At 37.0% G+C, this 17,862-nt stretch overlaps 3 protein-coding genes across 3 annotated transcripts; 1 reads left to right on the top strand and 2 right to left on the bottom strand.

Annotated features, from left to right (window-relative positions):
* Positions 1–484: 484 nt before the first annotated feature.
* LOC124640896 (mannose-1-phosphate guanyltransferase beta) lies at positions 485–6,868 on the bottom strand. Its single transcript, XM_047178857.1, has 6 exons — positions 6,449–6,868; positions 6,054–6,296; positions 5,186–5,315; positions 4,354–4,515; positions 2,406–2,570; positions 485–1,682 (listed from the first exon to the last, which is right to left on the bottom strand). The coding sequence occupies exons 1-6, from the start codon at positions 6,620–6,622 to the stop codon at positions 1,447–1,449; spliced, it is 1,110 nt and encodes a 369-aa protein (XP_047034813.1). The 5' UTR covers positions 6,623–6,868; the 3' UTR covers positions 485–1,446.
* Positions 6,869–6,988: 120 nt separating this feature from the next.
* On the top strand, positions 6,989–11,938 carry LOC124640882 (succinate--CoA ligase [ADP/GDP-forming] subunit alpha, mitochondrial-like). The gene is made up of 5 exons (XM_047178837.1): positions 6,989–7,148; positions 8,214–8,581; positions 8,908–9,105; positions 9,915–10,094; positions 11,262–11,938. Exons 1-5 carry the CDS (start codon positions 7,112–7,114, stop codon positions 11,475–11,477), a joined length of 999 nt encoding a protein of 332 aa, XP_047034793.1. The 5' UTR covers positions 6,989–7,111; the 3' UTR covers positions 11,478–11,938.
* A 1,108-nt stretch (positions 11,939–13,046) lies between these two features.
* On the bottom strand, positions 13,047–16,252 carry LOC124640852 (probable ATP-dependent RNA helicase DDX43). The gene has a single exon (XM_047178786.1). It carries the CDS (start codon positions 15,945–15,947, stop codon positions 13,893–13,895), a length of 2,055 nt encoding a protein of 684 aa, XP_047034742.1. The 5' UTR covers positions 15,948–16,252; the 3' UTR covers positions 13,047–13,892.
* Between the last annotated feature and the right edge of the window lie 1,610 nt (positions 16,253–17,862).

Consider the following 17,862-nt stretch of genomic DNA (forward strand, 5'->3'; position numbering starts at 1 on the left):
AAGACCAATCGTATTCGATTGACATTTGATTGGTCTGCTATTTTGGTGATTTTGGTCTATACGGTAGTTTGCTGTACAATCATTTTGCAGTCGTAAATCATTTGCAGACAAAATGATTCATTATTGAATGACAGAAAAGGATATAAACGTTTATTTCAAAGAAAAAATAGCGGAATGCCATATACGCTTCAATCGTAATCGAGTCGGGATTGGATCTCAGTCGAATCGAGTCGAACGTGAATCGTATGTCGGTTAAGTAAAATTAGGAGAATCGGGCCCCAGGCCTCCTCTCACGTAGGAGGATTGAGCGTTAATCATAACCCTTGCTCTATGTGTTTGTGATTTCAGGCACAGTTCAGGTTATCTCGAGATGTTTTCCCTCACTTTTAATTAAACTTGGGTATCCAAGATACATAGAAACTTAGAAAACATTGGTCCTCGCCTATTGATTTTAAAAACGAAAATTGCAAATTAAACAACTCCAAAATATTCAATTACTATTGTATTGTGTTGCCTTATTTTTATTGCGATGTACATAGGTAGTTATAAAGTATTTATTATCATCTAACTTCACAAAATAGTTTACACTGACAACAAAACTTAATCTAATTTTGGTGTAAAATGGCAGTACATTACATTGTACGCTGTAGTAAGACGGCTTATTAAGTTAATGTAAGTCGTTTTAAAGACATGATTACAGATTTCAAAGCTCTCAGTTTTACTCACTTAAGGGAAGAAAATTCTGGTAAATAGTTCCTAGCTATCCATATGTGATGAAAAATATACTAGGTTAGTGAGTACTTGAGTGCTCTGAAAACTGATCGCGTGAAAGGAATGTTTCTATTTATAATGATTAAAAAATAGTTTCATTTACAAATTACAAAATAAAAATAGATATACTCTTTGAAGTTTACAAACAATGTTTTTATCATTTACAGCAGAATAACAAAATAAAATGAAAATCAATTTATAAAATAAAATAATCAAAACTACCACTTTAGGTATGTGCTACAAAATAATTAACATAGTACAGATTATTCAGATTATTAATCTATTATTTCTACAAATAAGTTCTATTTTATACCGCTATGTTATGTAAATAATTTGTAAAACAGCAAATAAGAGACTTTTTGATTGGTGCTCATGTCACCAAAATTTTAAAATAATTAAAATGTAATTAATCAAATATTCTAATTATTGTGATAGTTGTTTTTTGTACTTTTTGATTAATTGTTTTGATAAACAAGTACATTATCGAATACGGATTTAGTGACATAATCCGTAGGTAAAACGTCAGTAGATGACTAAAGAAGGAACTGATTTCACTTACCAACCAGTTGAGTCATCAGCATCACGTGATATATCATAACTGGCTGCCGAACACTTATTTTTACAATTATATTTTAATAACTAGCCCCAACTACGAAGTGTCTCCACTCAGTCTTTTTACATAATGATTTGTGGTTCAGGCACGGATAGTGCGATGGACTTGTGCGGTAACACTTGGCCCCCGTTCACGTACAGTTCGTCCTTGACTATGACGTCTTCGCCGAGGACCGTGCAGTTCTCCATGCGGACCCAGCGGCCCACTACGGAGCGCCAGCCCACGATGCACCCGTCCAGCCAGGCGTGCTGGCGAACGCAGGCCCCTCGGAGAATTGTGCTGCGTTTGATACACGCTCCTGGAAATTATGATAATCATTGTTGTAAATCCTAAAACACGCACCAACTGAGATTTCTCAATAATACGTTTATTCATCCTTATTATATTTACGGAATGTATTAAAAGTGGCATGCACAAGTGGCGATAAATGTTTGATGCCCTCAATGTTTTCACTTATAGCCTTGAGGTACGAGTCTCAAGTGCCAATAGACCTAATTATTTAAAAGCATACATTGCGACTGACGATTGGAGATATTTTCAGTGCCGTTACAAATTCTTACTGTACTTTGAATCGAGAGAAAATAATAGCTTGCAATGCAAGTTGCATTGTTTTTTAAATACTAGGTCTTTTATTGTGCTAAGCACATGAAGTATTTAGTTGTCAGAACGCAATACAATACACTCTTTATAATTGAGAGTCATTTGTAAATATTTAAAAATTCGCACTTCCTCTACATTCATATTCATTATTATTTAAATGTTCATTTTCCTTAATTACAGTACAGCTGAGTACATTGTCGCACCCACATAGCCAACCAATGGCGAGCGCTCACGTGTAAAACATTCAGCGACACGATAACTATACCTACTACATGTAATTACTTATGCACGACAATCATGCAATACAGATAGTACATATCTTTACAACTATAAATAATGATGGTATAATCACTTGACGGATGTCAATAAAACCGGATAGCCACGATTTTGATAAAGAAAAAACTAATTTAAAGGTTCTTACCATCTTCAATAACGACATCTGGGCCGATAGTGACGTTGGGACCTATCCTACAACCCTTGCCGATGGTAGCTGTGGGGTCGATCAGAACGTTGCCAACCACACCAGTACCGTCATGTAGCATCTTTGAGTTCTTCTGTCGTAGGCTCGTTAGGTATAGACACATTCCTGAAATAAATACATTCTCTTTTAAATTAACTGTATGTCTAAATCCACCGTTTACACTGCCAATCTAGTCCACCCTATCACGAAGGTCAAGTGGTCTCAACTACTGTGTATGCGGTCTTAGGTACGATTCGCTATGGATGTTAAGAAACTGGCTACAACAATTACTGTAAATAAAATCCCACCCAAAACAAAAATGTGAAAGACTGCCAAGTTCGATAATATGGGAATGCTTCGCCTATAAAAGAAGTGAGATCTGAATAAGTACCAAGTTCCATACACATACCTCAGTTAAAAATAGTTGCTTTTTAATGATGTTACTTGGCAAGTTTTCATACACCGTTATAAACCTACTAAACGCAATGAATCAAGTATTTAATTTTCTATTAAAACTTGCCAAGTAACATCATTAAAAAGCAACTATTTTTAACTGAGGTATGTGTATGGAACTTGGTACTTATTCAGATCTCACTTCTTTTATAGGCGAAGCATTCCCATATTATCGAACTTGGCAGTCTTTCACATTTTTGTTTTGGGTGGGATTTCATTTATTTTTGTAAGGTTGTTTATTTTTATTTTTTCTTATGATGAAGTTAGTTAAAGAAATGTCTCATTTATACTATCTTTTAGATTTTTTTATATGCACTATGTTTCTTACAAAGAAATGAACTAGATTAAATAAATGGACTAGATTTTCCAACTGACTGACATGACATGTTATCATATATTATGTTCGTGGATCAAAGTTACACATTCGTTATTTTCGAAAGTGATTCACACTTGGCCGTTTTCAGATTTTTACTTTACTTTGACTAAATACAAACCTTTGTACCATTCGAAGATATATTATATAAATATAGATAAATTTAGTAGTTTTAGTTCCTTAGGGGTATAAATTTACAGCGGGTATAAAACACCTTCATTATTTTGAAACCGACTCACACTTGGCCATTTTCAGATTTTTCCCTTTACCTTGACATAAAGACCTACCTCCATGCCAAATTTCAAGTCAATACGACCATTGGAAGTGGTCTAGGTTTTTGATGAGTGAGTCAGTGAATCAGTCAGTCAGTGAGTGTATAGTAAAAACTAGTGTAAAGTAACTGCCTCGTTGGTCTAGCTGTCGCAAGTGCGGCTGCTGAGCACGAGGTCTCGGGTTCGATTCCCGAGTCGGGCCGAAATCGCTTTGTGGGTTTTAGAAGACTTTCACAAAGCAGCCCGGAGCCTGGAAGCTGGTGATTGATACACCCGTGCATCGGAGAGCACGTAAATGTCGGTCCTGCGCCTGATCTCTCTCCGGTCGTGTCGGATTACCGTCCCATCGGACTATGAGAGTTAAGGAATAGTGAGTGCACTTGTGTCTGCGCAAATGCTCGTGCATTATAATATGTCCTGCGTAGTTGGCTAATCTCCTTACATGAGAACAGCCGCCGTAGCCGATAATCGGCTAGGAGGACATCATCGTATAGTAAAAATAGCTATTTTCTGACGTCAATATCTCAAGACCTACAATAGGTATATTAATGAAATTTTGTATTTTAGATAAGTGAGGGGGTCTCAACAGATACTAGAAATTTGATATGCATAAATAAAATAGATTTTGAGTTACAGGGGGGTCGAATTTGGCCCAAAATGGTTCGTGTAATATAACCCACGGCCGGTGTGTCGCTTTTTTTGCTCGAACTTGGCGGACACACTGCCGTGTGTCTAGATAAAAACTATGTGACAGTGTTTTGGAGATGCAAATAAAAAAATGCAACTACAGTAAATAGCGAATACTTCTTACCTGTTAAAAAGTCTTTGGGCTGTCCCACATCCATCCAGAAACCCTGGAGTTCCATGGCAAATAGCTGCCCATCAGTGGCCATGAATGGGAAAACCTCCTTTTCAATCGACATTGGTCGCAATTCTATTCTACTTAATACCGAAGGATTTAATATGTACATTCCTGGGGAAGAAAATAAAATCATATAGCACACCTTTTTTAATGTGTTCAAAATAATAGCAATAGAGACATTATATTTACTCTTATCTAGAGTAAAGAACTAATCAAAGTTATATAAGAAGTAACTGTTTCTTAAATGAATCATTATTCTTTGCTATGAATGAATGTGTCACTCCAGAACGGCAGACGGAAACAAGGTGGCCAGTTCTTACGCTTCAAGGATGTTCAGAAAAGACACATGAAAAGGTGCAACATTGATCCTCAGAACTGGGAGACAAAAGCCATTTGCCGCCCTGAATGGAGAGGCCTACTTAAAAATGCGATCAAAGATTTCGAAGAGCAAAGGAAATCCGCACTGGATGCGAAGCGTGATGCTCTTAAGGCTAAAACACCAGTAGCCATTCATTATAACTACGTGGACGGTATCCTAACGTGCAGCCAATGCTCGCGCACGTTTACACATAAAATAGGGTACTGCAGCCATCAAAGGGCGCATAGAAGAGCTGATCATCCTAGTTCTTCTCTCAATGATAACTGAAAGCAGTCACCATAGCCGAAATCGGCAGGGAAGTATATATATATATACATTGGTCACTGTGCACCTGTACATGTACTGAATCATTATTTTTACAATGAACACGTACGCCGCAATTCTTTTAACAAAACAACTTACCAGCATTAATTTTATTTGATATAAACTCCTGTGGCTTTTCAACAAAACTTTCGATCTGACCACCTTCTTTGTAAACAACAACTCCATACTTTGAAGGTTCTTCTACTTTGGTCACGACTATAGTTCCTTCCTAAAATAACATGTAACAAATAAGTGAATAATATAGAACTATGCAGTAATATTTTATCATACAATGCACGGGTAACGAGTTATGATAATCCTGGATTCAGGAGAGTGGGTCAACACACGCTTGGTTGCTAAGAATGATGTTAAAATGTATCAATTATTATTTTCAATTTTGTTCAGCTTGCCTTGCCTGCTAAGTTCTTTGCTCCATGTAATAAAATGCTAAATACAATACAATTTTTTATGCTACAAACTGTACCAATAAAGTTTAGTTTATGAAAGAAAATAATAGAATCTCATAGAAAAATCTATATATTGAAGTGATATAGTTTCACTTCATAGCAAACTACAATATGTGTAATCTAGTTCAACAAACAAGATAAGTGTTAAGTGTTATCTAGCTAGTAGGAAAACAATTATCAGAAAAGTGAATGTACTATATTTTCCACATATTTTACTACTTTTGCTACAGACTGACTGAATGTATTAGAATTAGGCAACAGGAAAATTTGTTACACTGAATAATATAAGGAAATATAACTGCAAATTCCTTCACTTTAAAATTCCCATTTTTTTCTTAGTATTACATACTTTTCAACACAAAAAAACTATGACTACTGTTTGAACTTGAGCTCAATTTCTTTGTAATTTAAACATATACTTATTTTTTAGCTCATGACAACAAGATTATAAAAAAATACATTAAAACAAAATATTTATAATCATATAAAAAAAATTATACCTTTCCATGACTCCTGTGGAATTTGGCAAGTTCTTTGAATGGGAAGTCGCATATAACATCTGAGTTTAGTACAAAGAAAGGCTCAGGGCTAGCACTCAGAAGTTCCCGTGCCAACGCAAGGGGTCCCGCTGTGCCCAAAGGTTCGGTTTCATGAGAGAATGTGAGAGACACACCAAGTTTGGAGACCTGTTCTGTCAACTCTTTTTCCATATCCTCTGCACGATATGACACTGCCAATATGACCTGCAATGTTGTACAAAATAAATTATAACAAGCCATCCATATTACACAATTTTGTCAGTGAGATGTCTTATGAGGTTTTAGTTTAGATAATGAATCTATTTTTTTTTGTAAATTTTAAAGCTTTTAAAAATAAAATTAATAAATAAACATACCTGTGTGACTCCAGCCTCAACCAAAGCCTCAATTTGATGCAACAAAATAGGTTTGTTGGCAAACTCGACAAGTGGCTTCGGTCTACTTAAAGTAAGGGGTCTTAAACGAGTCCCATAGCCACCCACAAGAATGAGGGCTCGAATTTCACCCAGTTTCTTATCAGACCCACACATTTTCGGTATTATTTCGGTGTTACGATTGACAACAATGCAAAGCGAGCCGGACCTAAATTATTATGAGAATAGTTTGAACCTTATCAACACGGAGATCACATCAATTGTAAAAGTAGAGTTCGTTTATTTACACTGGCTTAATTCAAGTTATGACTGAATTTGAATTATATTACAGTTTTATGTAAATCCTTGCAAAACAAAAAGCTAATTACACGTCATATCTTTTCGAATAAACAAATTACCACAGATTACACAGAAAACTTTAGCATTCTACAGAATATAACTATAATCAATAAAAACCATAAGCAATTAGTCGATTATAGTATGTCATATTGTTAAATTCCACTTGTAACACTGGAAATTATTTGTCAGTTACGTAATGGCTGATGAGATTATAAGAACCATCTGTCAGTCATCATTAGTGTCATTTAGCTAAATTATTTGAATTCTGGACTCCTTCCTTTTTTCCAAATAATAATCTGCTGTAAAATGGCTGTGCCGATCCGGAATTTATCACGGTTTAAAGGTTAGAATCTGTTTTATCCATCGGTAAATTTCTGCTTCAGAATATTCATGATAAGGATAGTTGAGCACCGCAGCACGTCACGTCAACTTTTTTTTACTATTAACCTACGATGTTAACCTTGCTATTCAATTAGCACCTGACTAAAATATACTATTACAACCTAGATAAATTAATAGAAAGTAATTAAAGCCAACAGATGTTGTATTCTGTGAACTTTCAATGTCGTACTCATTAAGCCGAATAGAATGTAACCGAGACCTTCGTCTAAAAATACTATCAATGTCGCCGCTAGCGATAAATTTCGGCGAATATCTTGTTATATAAACTCTAATTTGTACTGAGATTGTCCACTCCCTTCATGCTTTTGTTAATTTGTGAAGCTTCAGTCAATAATGAACAAATTGCAATGAATCAATATGACCTTTGATCAAACATGAACCTATATATTGTATAGTTGACTTGTCAGATTAGCTTATCTGTTTATTTTTATTTTTTTTTGCCATATTATTAAAAACAATAGTCACTATCTATAAAATTTCACAATGCTCATACAAAATAGAAATAATTTTATTTTACCTATTCCTTGTTTTTTTCTTTTTTGTAGTAAATGTGTGTTGAAATAAATTGGAAAATCTTCATGGATACTACTGCAGCAATAATTTATATTCGTACAATAGAAATAAAGCTGCTTAATACAATATGACCTAAAATCTAATATGAACTTTAAACAGGTTTTAGTATGTTTTTCAATTTCTTGTCTAGTTAGAATCTTATCAGTATTTGTCCTTTTTCAGTGCAAGTAAAATTGTTATTTTGATTCAATCTTCATATCATATATTTTTACTGCATTGACCCCACCCATGTTATGTAAATTTACATACTAGGAGGATTTCTTCCTGTAAGTAGGTTAAACTGTTTTCAAAAACCATTCTCATTCAGGTATCATTCAGTTCTAGATTAGTTTGAATTAAAACTTAAATAAAAATGCTTAAATCATACATAAAAAGAACCACTTATTTAACTTCCATAGAATAAATTAAGTAGCACAATATTTTTCTGTTTCAGATGTGTTGAAGCTAGGATCTGTGTCAGTCAGATACTCATCAGAATATGCCAGCACAAACACTAATTTACTGCTGACCAAAGACACTAAAGTCATCATACAGGGATTCACCGGCAAGCAGGGTACATTCCATGCTCAACAAGCAATTGAATATGGCACAAACATTGTTGGTGGAGTATCTCCTAAGAAAGCCGGCAAGGAACATCTCGGCAAACCGGTGTTTGGAACGGTGAAGGAAGCCATGGCTGCAACTGGTGCTACCGCTACTGCTATCTATGTACCTCAGGGCGGATCTGCCCAAGCGGTGTTGGAAGCCATTGAAGCGGAAATGCCCCTCATTGTCTGCATCACTGAGGGTATTCCCCAGCATGTAAGGTTTTTGGCAATATTTTTATTATATATCTCAACGCAGTTATCAGGTCAACCTGATACCCCACGATAGTACTGGTTGTCAGGCTTTCTCACTTCTGAACTGTATTGCATTGATATGTATGTATAGTAGCATAAATGAAAGATGTAGCATAAACTGAAGTGATAAGCCTAATACCTTATTGTTTATGACTGTCATGCATAAAGAAGCAACTGAAATCATACACATTACACCTTCAAGCTCCTCATGTATTTTAAATCTATATTGGTTTGGAATCAATACACCAATCAAGGTTATACCTAAAATTTTAATGAATGTTATTACAGGACATGGTGCGCGTGAAACACGCACTTTTACGGCAGAACAAGTCCCGTCTTTTGGGCCCCAACTGCCCAGGCATCATCTGTCCGCCGGCTAACTGCAAGATTGGTATCATGCCCGCATCCATCCACAAGCCTGGGTGCATTGGTGTTGTGTCCCGATCAGGCACCCTAACTTATGAAGCTGTCCAACAGACCACCGAGGTATGTTTGAGTACATTATGCTTATTTATCACTATCGGAACTGTAAATATTGGGCCCCAGACGTAGTAGTTTCAATTGAAGTCCATTTTCAAAAGGATGGTCAATGTAGGATGGATTGAAAAGGAGTTGAGAGACTACACATACAGTTTGTACATTGTTTAAACTTATGATGCGGTCATTTATTTATTTAGACGCATTTTTAGGGTTCCGTAGTCAAAATGGCAAAAACGGAACCCTTATAGTTTCGTCATGTCCGTCTGTCCGTCTGTCCGTCTGTCACAGCCGATTTACTCGGAAACTATAAGTACTACAGTGATGAAATTTGATGGGAATATGTGTTGTATGAACCGCTACAAAAATATGACACTAAATAGTAAAAAAAAGAATTGGGGGTGGGGCCCCCCATACATGTAACTGAGGGATGAAATTTTTTTTTTCGATGTACATACCCGTGTGGGGTATCAATGGAAAGGTCTTTTAAAATGATATAAAGTTTTCTAAAAAACATTTTTCTTAAAGTGAACGGTTTTTGAGATATCAGCTCTCAAAGTCGTAAAAAGTATGTCCCCCCCCCTCTATTTTTATAACTACGGGGTATAAAATTCTAAAAAAAATAGAGGTGATGCATGCTAATTAACTCTTTCAACGATTTTTGGTTTGATCAAAGTATCTCTTATAGTTTTTGAGATAGGTTGATTTAACTGTAATTTACGGAACCCTTCGTGCACGAGTCCGACTCGCACTTGGCCGGTTTTTTTTTGTTTTGCATGTGGATTGTTTAATTTATTCTTTTCCAATTTGATTTTCAGCAAGGGCTGGGCCAGACCCTTTGCGTCGGTATTGGAGGAGATCCGTTCAACGGTACCAACTTCATTGACTGCCTAGATCTCTTCCTCAAGGATGACAACACAAAGGGCATTGTGCTCATCGGCGAAATCGGTGGCAATGCCGAGGAACAAGCAGCTGAGTTCCTCATTGAACGCAACACAGTAAGTATCAAAAAATTCATCTAAAAATATATTCTCTATTTAACTCTCTAAAATATATGCTTGATACTAATATACAAGTCAAAAACTTAAATTTTTCTAACTACCTTCAATTTATTTATTTATTTAAATGTAATAGTACTCTTTTATTTTTCCCCTACAGAGTAAGGTAAGGTGTAAGATATTTTTATTACATATTTACGTAACAAGTATTATTTGCATTTTTTATCATGTTATTTGTCACGAACACGACACCGACGCTGTAGTTACATCACGTTATATCAACTGAGTAACAAGTGACGTGAATCATGTTTTTAGATTGCGATCTTTTAGATTCCGGTAAAATCAGGGCCGGATCTAGGGGGGCTAAAAACATGGGTGTGGCTCACGTCATAGTACCTATCATATTAGAATGACACATTTACATTTTATCTTGAGGGAACACCCGATCCAGGCGCGGAATTATTGGCACTGGCATTTTTCACTTTTTTGCTCCCTCCCCTCCCCAACCTCAACAAAAACGTAGATCCAGTATTGGGTAAAGTACTTAATACACGGTCATAATCTCATGCAATTAAAACGTTCAATAGTGCAGACATCCGTACGTTAAAATCGATTTGTTCTCCTTTGAAACAATGAGCACTGCATTGTTCATCGATTGTTATTGTTGTATGGTCATTCACTACTAATTACCTCCATACATCTCTCAATTTGATTAACAACTTCGGCAACGATGTCCATGTTCTTTGATAAGCGTTAACGTGAGTCCGCTAAATAGGTAGATTGAATACATGATACAAACTAGTTTTAGCTGGATACAATCAATGTACTTATCAATTTTGAGCATCTACTTAACTGTAGCATCACTGTGTTTTTGCGCTATCCAGGTTCTTCTTTCCAATAACAAAATATAATAATGCTATTAATTGAATATTGAAAATCTTGTTGGCGCCCATTATGTTGTTCTATTATATAGTTAGAGTTATAAGTAGGACAAAGTAGGTACTAGCCTGTAGGTACTATTTTACCGAAAATACGATACCACACTAAATCGGGCCCTATTTTAGTCGTTGGGTATTTAACCCTTAAAATGTGTCATTCTCATCACTACTAAACTAAAAAGACCCGAACTTTTGTACTTTTTTTAACACTTTGTACCTGAAATTCCAGGGTCGCAATGCGAAGCCAGTGGTATCATTCATCGCTGGACTGACAGCCCCACCCGGCAGGCGGATGGGTCACGCTGGTGCCATCATTTCAGGCGGCAAGGGAGGCGCCATGGACAAAATAAAGGCTTTAGAAAAAGCTAACGTGCTGGTCAGCCGCTCCCCAGCTAAAATGGGTAGCATCCTCTTCAAAGAAATGAAACGATTACAGATTGTCTAAGCGACGCGTTAAGCATACATTCTCGTTGTTATTTGACGTTAATATGCATGATATTTACGTATGCGATGTATAGTCTTATAGTAATAACATGCTACTATTTATTTGCACTGTTGTCCCGTCAACAGTTTATTCAAGTTTACTTGCCGGGAAAAAAGGAAGGAAGACAGAATTAAGTGACACTAGATGATTACATTATTGTACCTACTTAAAGCTATAGTTAATTTTTGTTATATGTTCTGTAAAGCTGGTGGTTTAAGACACGAATCGTTATCCGAGCACTCATTCGTAGTATTAAGAACTCATATTAATGTTATAAGAGTTACCTTTGATTCGAACAAAATCGACTCTGCGGTAGTTAATAAAAATTATGAAATATATTCTAGAATTCCTATTCGTTACGCTTGGCGATGTTGTGTCTAACATATTGTGAACTCGAAATATATGCATACTATCCAACTAAATATTTCATTTTATTTCTAGAACGATTTAACTCTGAACCTACTGGACTAATTTAAAAAAAACGTCACAAATGTGGTTATATCCCTGGTTTAGGGTGCGTCCACATCTGGCGAATGCGCCGCGAATGCGCAGCACGCGAGCCGATCGCGAGCTGTCCGCGAGCTGCGCGCGTGCATTTTTGTTCGTGCGCCGCTTCTGCGCCGCCCGCGCGCAGCTCGCGCGCGACCTAAGCGCCGCACGCGAGCGGCGCGCGACGTCTGTCATCTTCGATAGTACTGAGCCAATATACGGAACTGTAAGGGCGAGAACTGATTGCGCGCAGATCGCGCGCCGCTCGCGCGCTCTATACGAGCCTTGCGTGAGTTGCGCTAAAGAGGCGCACCGAACTATTGCAGTGACTGCACGCGCGCAGCTCGCGGACAGCTCGCGATCGGCTCGCGTGCTGCGCATTCGCGGCGCATTCGCCAGATGTGGACGCACCCTAAGATAGGTTGCATTTTATATCGGGTGTGTCGTTCACAATCACATTAAATTCTATCGCATATACTTTATGATATTCTATGGCGAATTGTAAAAAAAAATAACCTAATCCATTCAGCGGTTTAGCCACAGGAGTCATTTTTCGTTTTTATAATTTACAACATCATGTGTAAAGCAAAGATAAAGTTAGGAATATCGAATGTTTTGATCGGTTGACAGCTGTCAGTTTTCAAGGGCGAATTTCAGTTGTTTGTAATGACTGACTTTTATATGGTGTTCTAATTTTCGCACATTTTTATTCTATTTACCTACTTCGTTTGAAAAATGCATTTTTTTATTTTTACGTATTTTTCTTTGTGTTATATAATCGACATATATTAACCAGTATATTAACGCATTTCATTTAATGTGATTATGAACGACACACCCGATATGTGCTTGGGAAGTAATTTCCCCAGGAAACAAGTGAAACCTGCAGAAACATTTATATTTTATTGAAGATACATTGTACGTATATGGCGTGAATGAGAGCCGTTTGTAGCATGCTGACGACACGGAGACTACGAGGGATGTTGATTGCTCTTTTTATGATTTAACAAATTAGGGGGATACAATATAATAAGACATAAGTTTTGATCACATAAACCTTGTAATAAGAAATGGCAAAATAGACATTGACGACATATATCTAACATATCGTTAACATCAAATAGTTGTAAAACAGTAGTTCTACATTATTATGTATAATTACACCATAAATACGACACCTTTTGCTAGAATTAGCTTTTATAAGGAAAAGTACCTAGTACAAACTACGACATTTACTATAGACCGTGAATATATACTTTTCACTTTCTATCACAGCATGAAAGTCAAACTTAATACTAGTTTTAAATATTTTTAAACAATTAAGTTTTACTTTTCTTAACTTAAGTAACCCGTGTCTTGCACTTCGTACAAAGACAATTCACATAATATTATTAAAAAAGTACAAGTAATAACGAAAAAACTTAGTCGGTTCAGATTCACCTGTTTACTGAAACAACACGATTCAAGAGGAATCCCGAACTGCATTAAAAGAGTTATATTATAACTTACGTATAGGATAACATTATTGTGTAAACTAATTATTACATCTACTATTTCCACTAAAACATGAATTTTGACATACAGTTCTGATAGCCACAAACTACAAAATCACGTAACGTAATACTGTTAAATAAATAGGCCACATCTCAAATCATGCCATCTTCGATTTGCTTAACATTTTACTTGATGAGGAAATACCTATAATAAATCCCGAAACTCAGCAATGACCTGGAATAGGGCGAAAAAATATGTTTCAGCCTCTGTCCTAGAACCAGGTTAGCGTTGAGTTTCGGAACATCTGTATACATCTGCAAATTAATCCCGTTTTTTTTATGCCTTCTTATGTTGTTTCAGTTTTGGCAACTTATCTAGGATGTCGTCACCAAATTACCAGCGATCTCTCCTCCCGCGACTCCCGCCGCCGCCGTATCCTCCACCGCCGCCGTATCCACCACCTCGTCCTCCGCGGCCTCGACCTTGACCTTCTCCTCTCTCCTTGTCTCGACGTATTTTCATGGCTTCGAATCTAGAAGCCATTTGCTCCAGTTCTTCAGGAACTTCTTGATTTGCTTCCTCCAGGATTTTTATAAGTTCCCTAGCATTTCCCCAATCACCTCTTGCTATAAATGTTAGAGATATGCCTGTTTTTCCTGCACGCCCTGTCCTACCTACTCTGTGTACATACTCTTCGATGTGCCGTGGAAAATCTAAATTAATAACATGTGTAAGATCTTTTATGTCAATACCTCTAGATGCTACATCAGTTGCAACCAAAATATTGACAGTGCCATCCACCATTTCATTTAAAGCTGCCTCACGGTCTATCTGATCTCTATCTCCATGCAAAGATTGGCACTCTATGCCTTTTAGGGCTAATTCGGTGGTAATGTGTGTTGCAGTAGCTTTCTTGCCACAAAAAATGATAACTTTATCTGTTGGGTCCATATTTCTTAGAAATTCAAACAGTGCCTCCTCCTTCTCAGATTCTTCAACAAACATTATTTTCTGTGTGACAGTGTGCACTGCAGCAAGATCTAATGAGCCAACATTAACTTGTATGGGATCCTTCATGTATGACTCAGCTAGACGACGAACACCTGGGGGCCATGTAGCTGAAGTCATCACTGTCTGTCGATCAGGCCTCACATCAAATAACGACTTCCTGATCTGTGGTTCAAAGCCCATGTCTAACATCCTATCAGCCTCATCCAGAACAATGTAAGAGAAATTGATGATATTCAAGTGGCGAGCCATTACCAAATCATTAAGTCTGCCTGGAGTTGCTATAACAATGTCTACACCTTTAGCCACAACTTTTATTTGCTCCTTGCGGTCTCCTCCTCCATAAAGACAAACTGACTTGATACCTTTGTATTGGTACTTAGAGACTTCTTTGTCTATCTGTAATGCAAGTTCTCGAGTGGGTGCCATGATAAGTACAGTTGGGCCTTCCCTTTCCTCTCTTGGGATGGTCTGACCGTCTATATGTATGAGTGCTGGTAGAAGGAATGCCAAAGTTTTTCCTGTACCTGTTTGAGCTATACCAATCATATCCTCACCTCTAAGTAGAATGGGCCAAGCTTGACTTTGTATGGGTGATGGTGTTTTAAAGTCTTGCTTGTATATTTCCTCCAAAATTTCAGGATACTCCTGAAATGCTTGTTCAAAAGTGAGCACTGGGTTGGGTATTGGGCGCAGACCTGGTTTGTCATCAAATGTTCGCTTTACTTGAATGTCAAAGTTAGCGAGTCTCCAGCGTGTCACCTCGGCTGCTGTCATAGCTGCTACAACTGGATCTTCTTTGTAAAAATTCTTAATAATAGGAGGTAGCTTTTCATATCTGCTTTGTTGGTGTTCATTATGGTATGCATTAAGCTTTTCCCAATCAATTACCTGAACTCCGTCTTCAGAGGTTTTAAAAAACTCGGAGGTATGTCCACTGCTGTCACTAGTATTGTGAGATTCTTTTTCTTGAGGGGGTCTAAAATCCTCAATTAAATTATTAATCAATTCTTCTGCTTTTGAGATAGCTTCATCAGTTCCCGACAGAGTGATGTCGGCTTCATTGCCGCTAGAATCTCCGATTTTTATCCTGGCATCAGATTCATATTGCAAATCTTTGATTTTGACTCCTCCTTTGCCTATAATACGGCCAACTTTATTAGATGGAACGTAAATAACTTTTTTGTTACCAGATTCTCGCTGTTGGTAGTCGCGGCGGCCGGTCGCGCCTCCGCCGCTGGCACCATCGCGGTCGTAGTTGCGTCGGAAATCACCGCCGCTGTTATTACCACGTTCCCTCCAATTAGTATCATTGTAAGAGCTTGATCCTCTGCCGCGAAAAGTTCTTCCACGATATTGCCGAGTTTGAGGCGCGGGTGCTGACGGTGCCGGTGTTACACCCGGTTCATTATTATCCCAATCATCTTCCCAGTCTGCCATTTTAATCTTATTAATTTGGTACCACTCACGACTGTGATGTTTTCTTAGTTATGAAATATAACTTTTAAAACAAGCGAATCTTAGTTGCGAAGCTTTTTCAAAACAACGACCGCGTTTTTCCTCGAATGCGAATCGGCAACGTGAATGATTGATTGTCAAAATTTTACTTGCGATCGCACTTTTTCACTTAAAACGTTTCCAACTGTATAATTTACAGTTTATATAATAAGGTTCTTCTAGTCGAAAGTACTAAAAACCTAAATTCTGATAGCACTTTAGTAGCACAGTCTATGTATTATTTTTTAAATTATCGATTTGTATTCATTTTATAAAATATTATGTTTTCACTTATTCCTCGGCCTCTTTGAGTGAAATGGAACGTTTTATAGTGAAGCACCACGTCGCGACTGTAATTGATCAAAAAAGAATAGTTACAAATACCTAATATCAGTAATATCTACATCCGTTTTTTATTTATTGATTGATTACATAAATTACACAGTACATAGTAAGTACATTGTGAAATAAACTTTATGTAATTCAAAAATTTTAAATTAGTCAGTTAACAACTTCAATTAAGTAAAATACCTATATGTAAATACCCTAAAACAGGGTTCGACCTTTTTGTGCCACATTGAACTACTTAAAAAATCATTAAAAGTACCTACACTTATCAAATGCACCTCTAGATTACATTGAGAGATGTCAGAAAATTGAAAAGAAACAAAGAGATCTTGAAGAAACGTGCAATGTTTGCGTATCATCTATACTAATATTATAAAGAGGAAAACTTTGTTTGTTTGTTTGGTTGTAATGGATAAACTCAAAAACTACTGGACCGATTTTAAATATTCTTTCACCATTAGAAAGCTATATTATCTGCGAGTAACATAGGCTATATTTTATCCCGGTGCGGGCAGTAGCTCCCACGGGACGCGGGCAAAACCGCGGGAAACTGGCTAGTACATAAATAAAATCACAACTAGCACTGTTATTATTTAGGTTTTCCCTAAACCGTTTAGAAATTTTAGAAATTATCAACGAGTATCCGGCAGCGGTATCAGCGAGTGACTGATTTTGGAAGGAGTATGGACACATATACGTATTTTACCTATTTGTGTTATTAAGTTGCAGAACGACATCAATTTTCATCTAAATCTTTCAAAATACTTGTCCCTCAGTTTTAAAGAGGTTGAGATTCTAATCAAGTAATATTATTGGGGTTTGTTTAAATTTGGCCGGAACTGTTCCAGATACATATCAAACAATATTTTGATTTGCTTGCACATCCCTAGTTATTTATCATCTGTATGTTTTGTGCGTGCGTGCGGTTCGTCGGCTGCAGTGATGCCAGATTGGGGGGATTCCCTCCAAATTTGGGGGTATTTTCTGCCCACGGGGGATTTTTTGGGGGGAACAATCCTTTGGGGGGATCAGCGGGGGGATTAAAAATTGGCTTGGAGGGAGTTGGAGGATTTTTCGGAAAAGTTTTATGACTGAACGCGACCAAATTACTTACTACTTCATTTGATTCCACCATAGAACCACACACAAAAATGCAGTTGGTGATAAAACTTACGGACATATAAGCAAATTGACATTAGGAATTTTGTCGTTGCCTTTTTCTAACGCTGTTGTGGAAAGAACTTTCTCGCAAGTTGCGATTGATTGAGGATGTGTTAATTTTAAAGTAACTTCAAAGATGTTCAAGAGATTTAACTCGCAGAAAATGTATGGAACTGCAGCCGACGACGCAAGTGAGGATGCTGATCCAGTAATGGAAGCGATTGCAAAATTATTATAAATTATTGTATTTAAATAAATATTTTTCTAATTACTAGGGGGGTTTTCTCTCAAAACACTAACATTTTGGGGGGATTTTGGGTGAGATTTGGGGAGAATGCTAGATCATCAT

The sequence above is a fragment of the Helicoverpa zea genome, chromosome 21, assembly GCF_022581195.2.
Source record: "Helicoverpa zea isolate HzStark_Cry1AcR chromosome 21, ilHelZeax1.1, whole genome shotgun sequence".
In the NCBI taxonomy this organism is placed as follows: domain Eukaryota; kingdom Metazoa; phylum Arthropoda; class Insecta; order Lepidoptera; family Noctuidae; genus Helicoverpa; species Helicoverpa zea.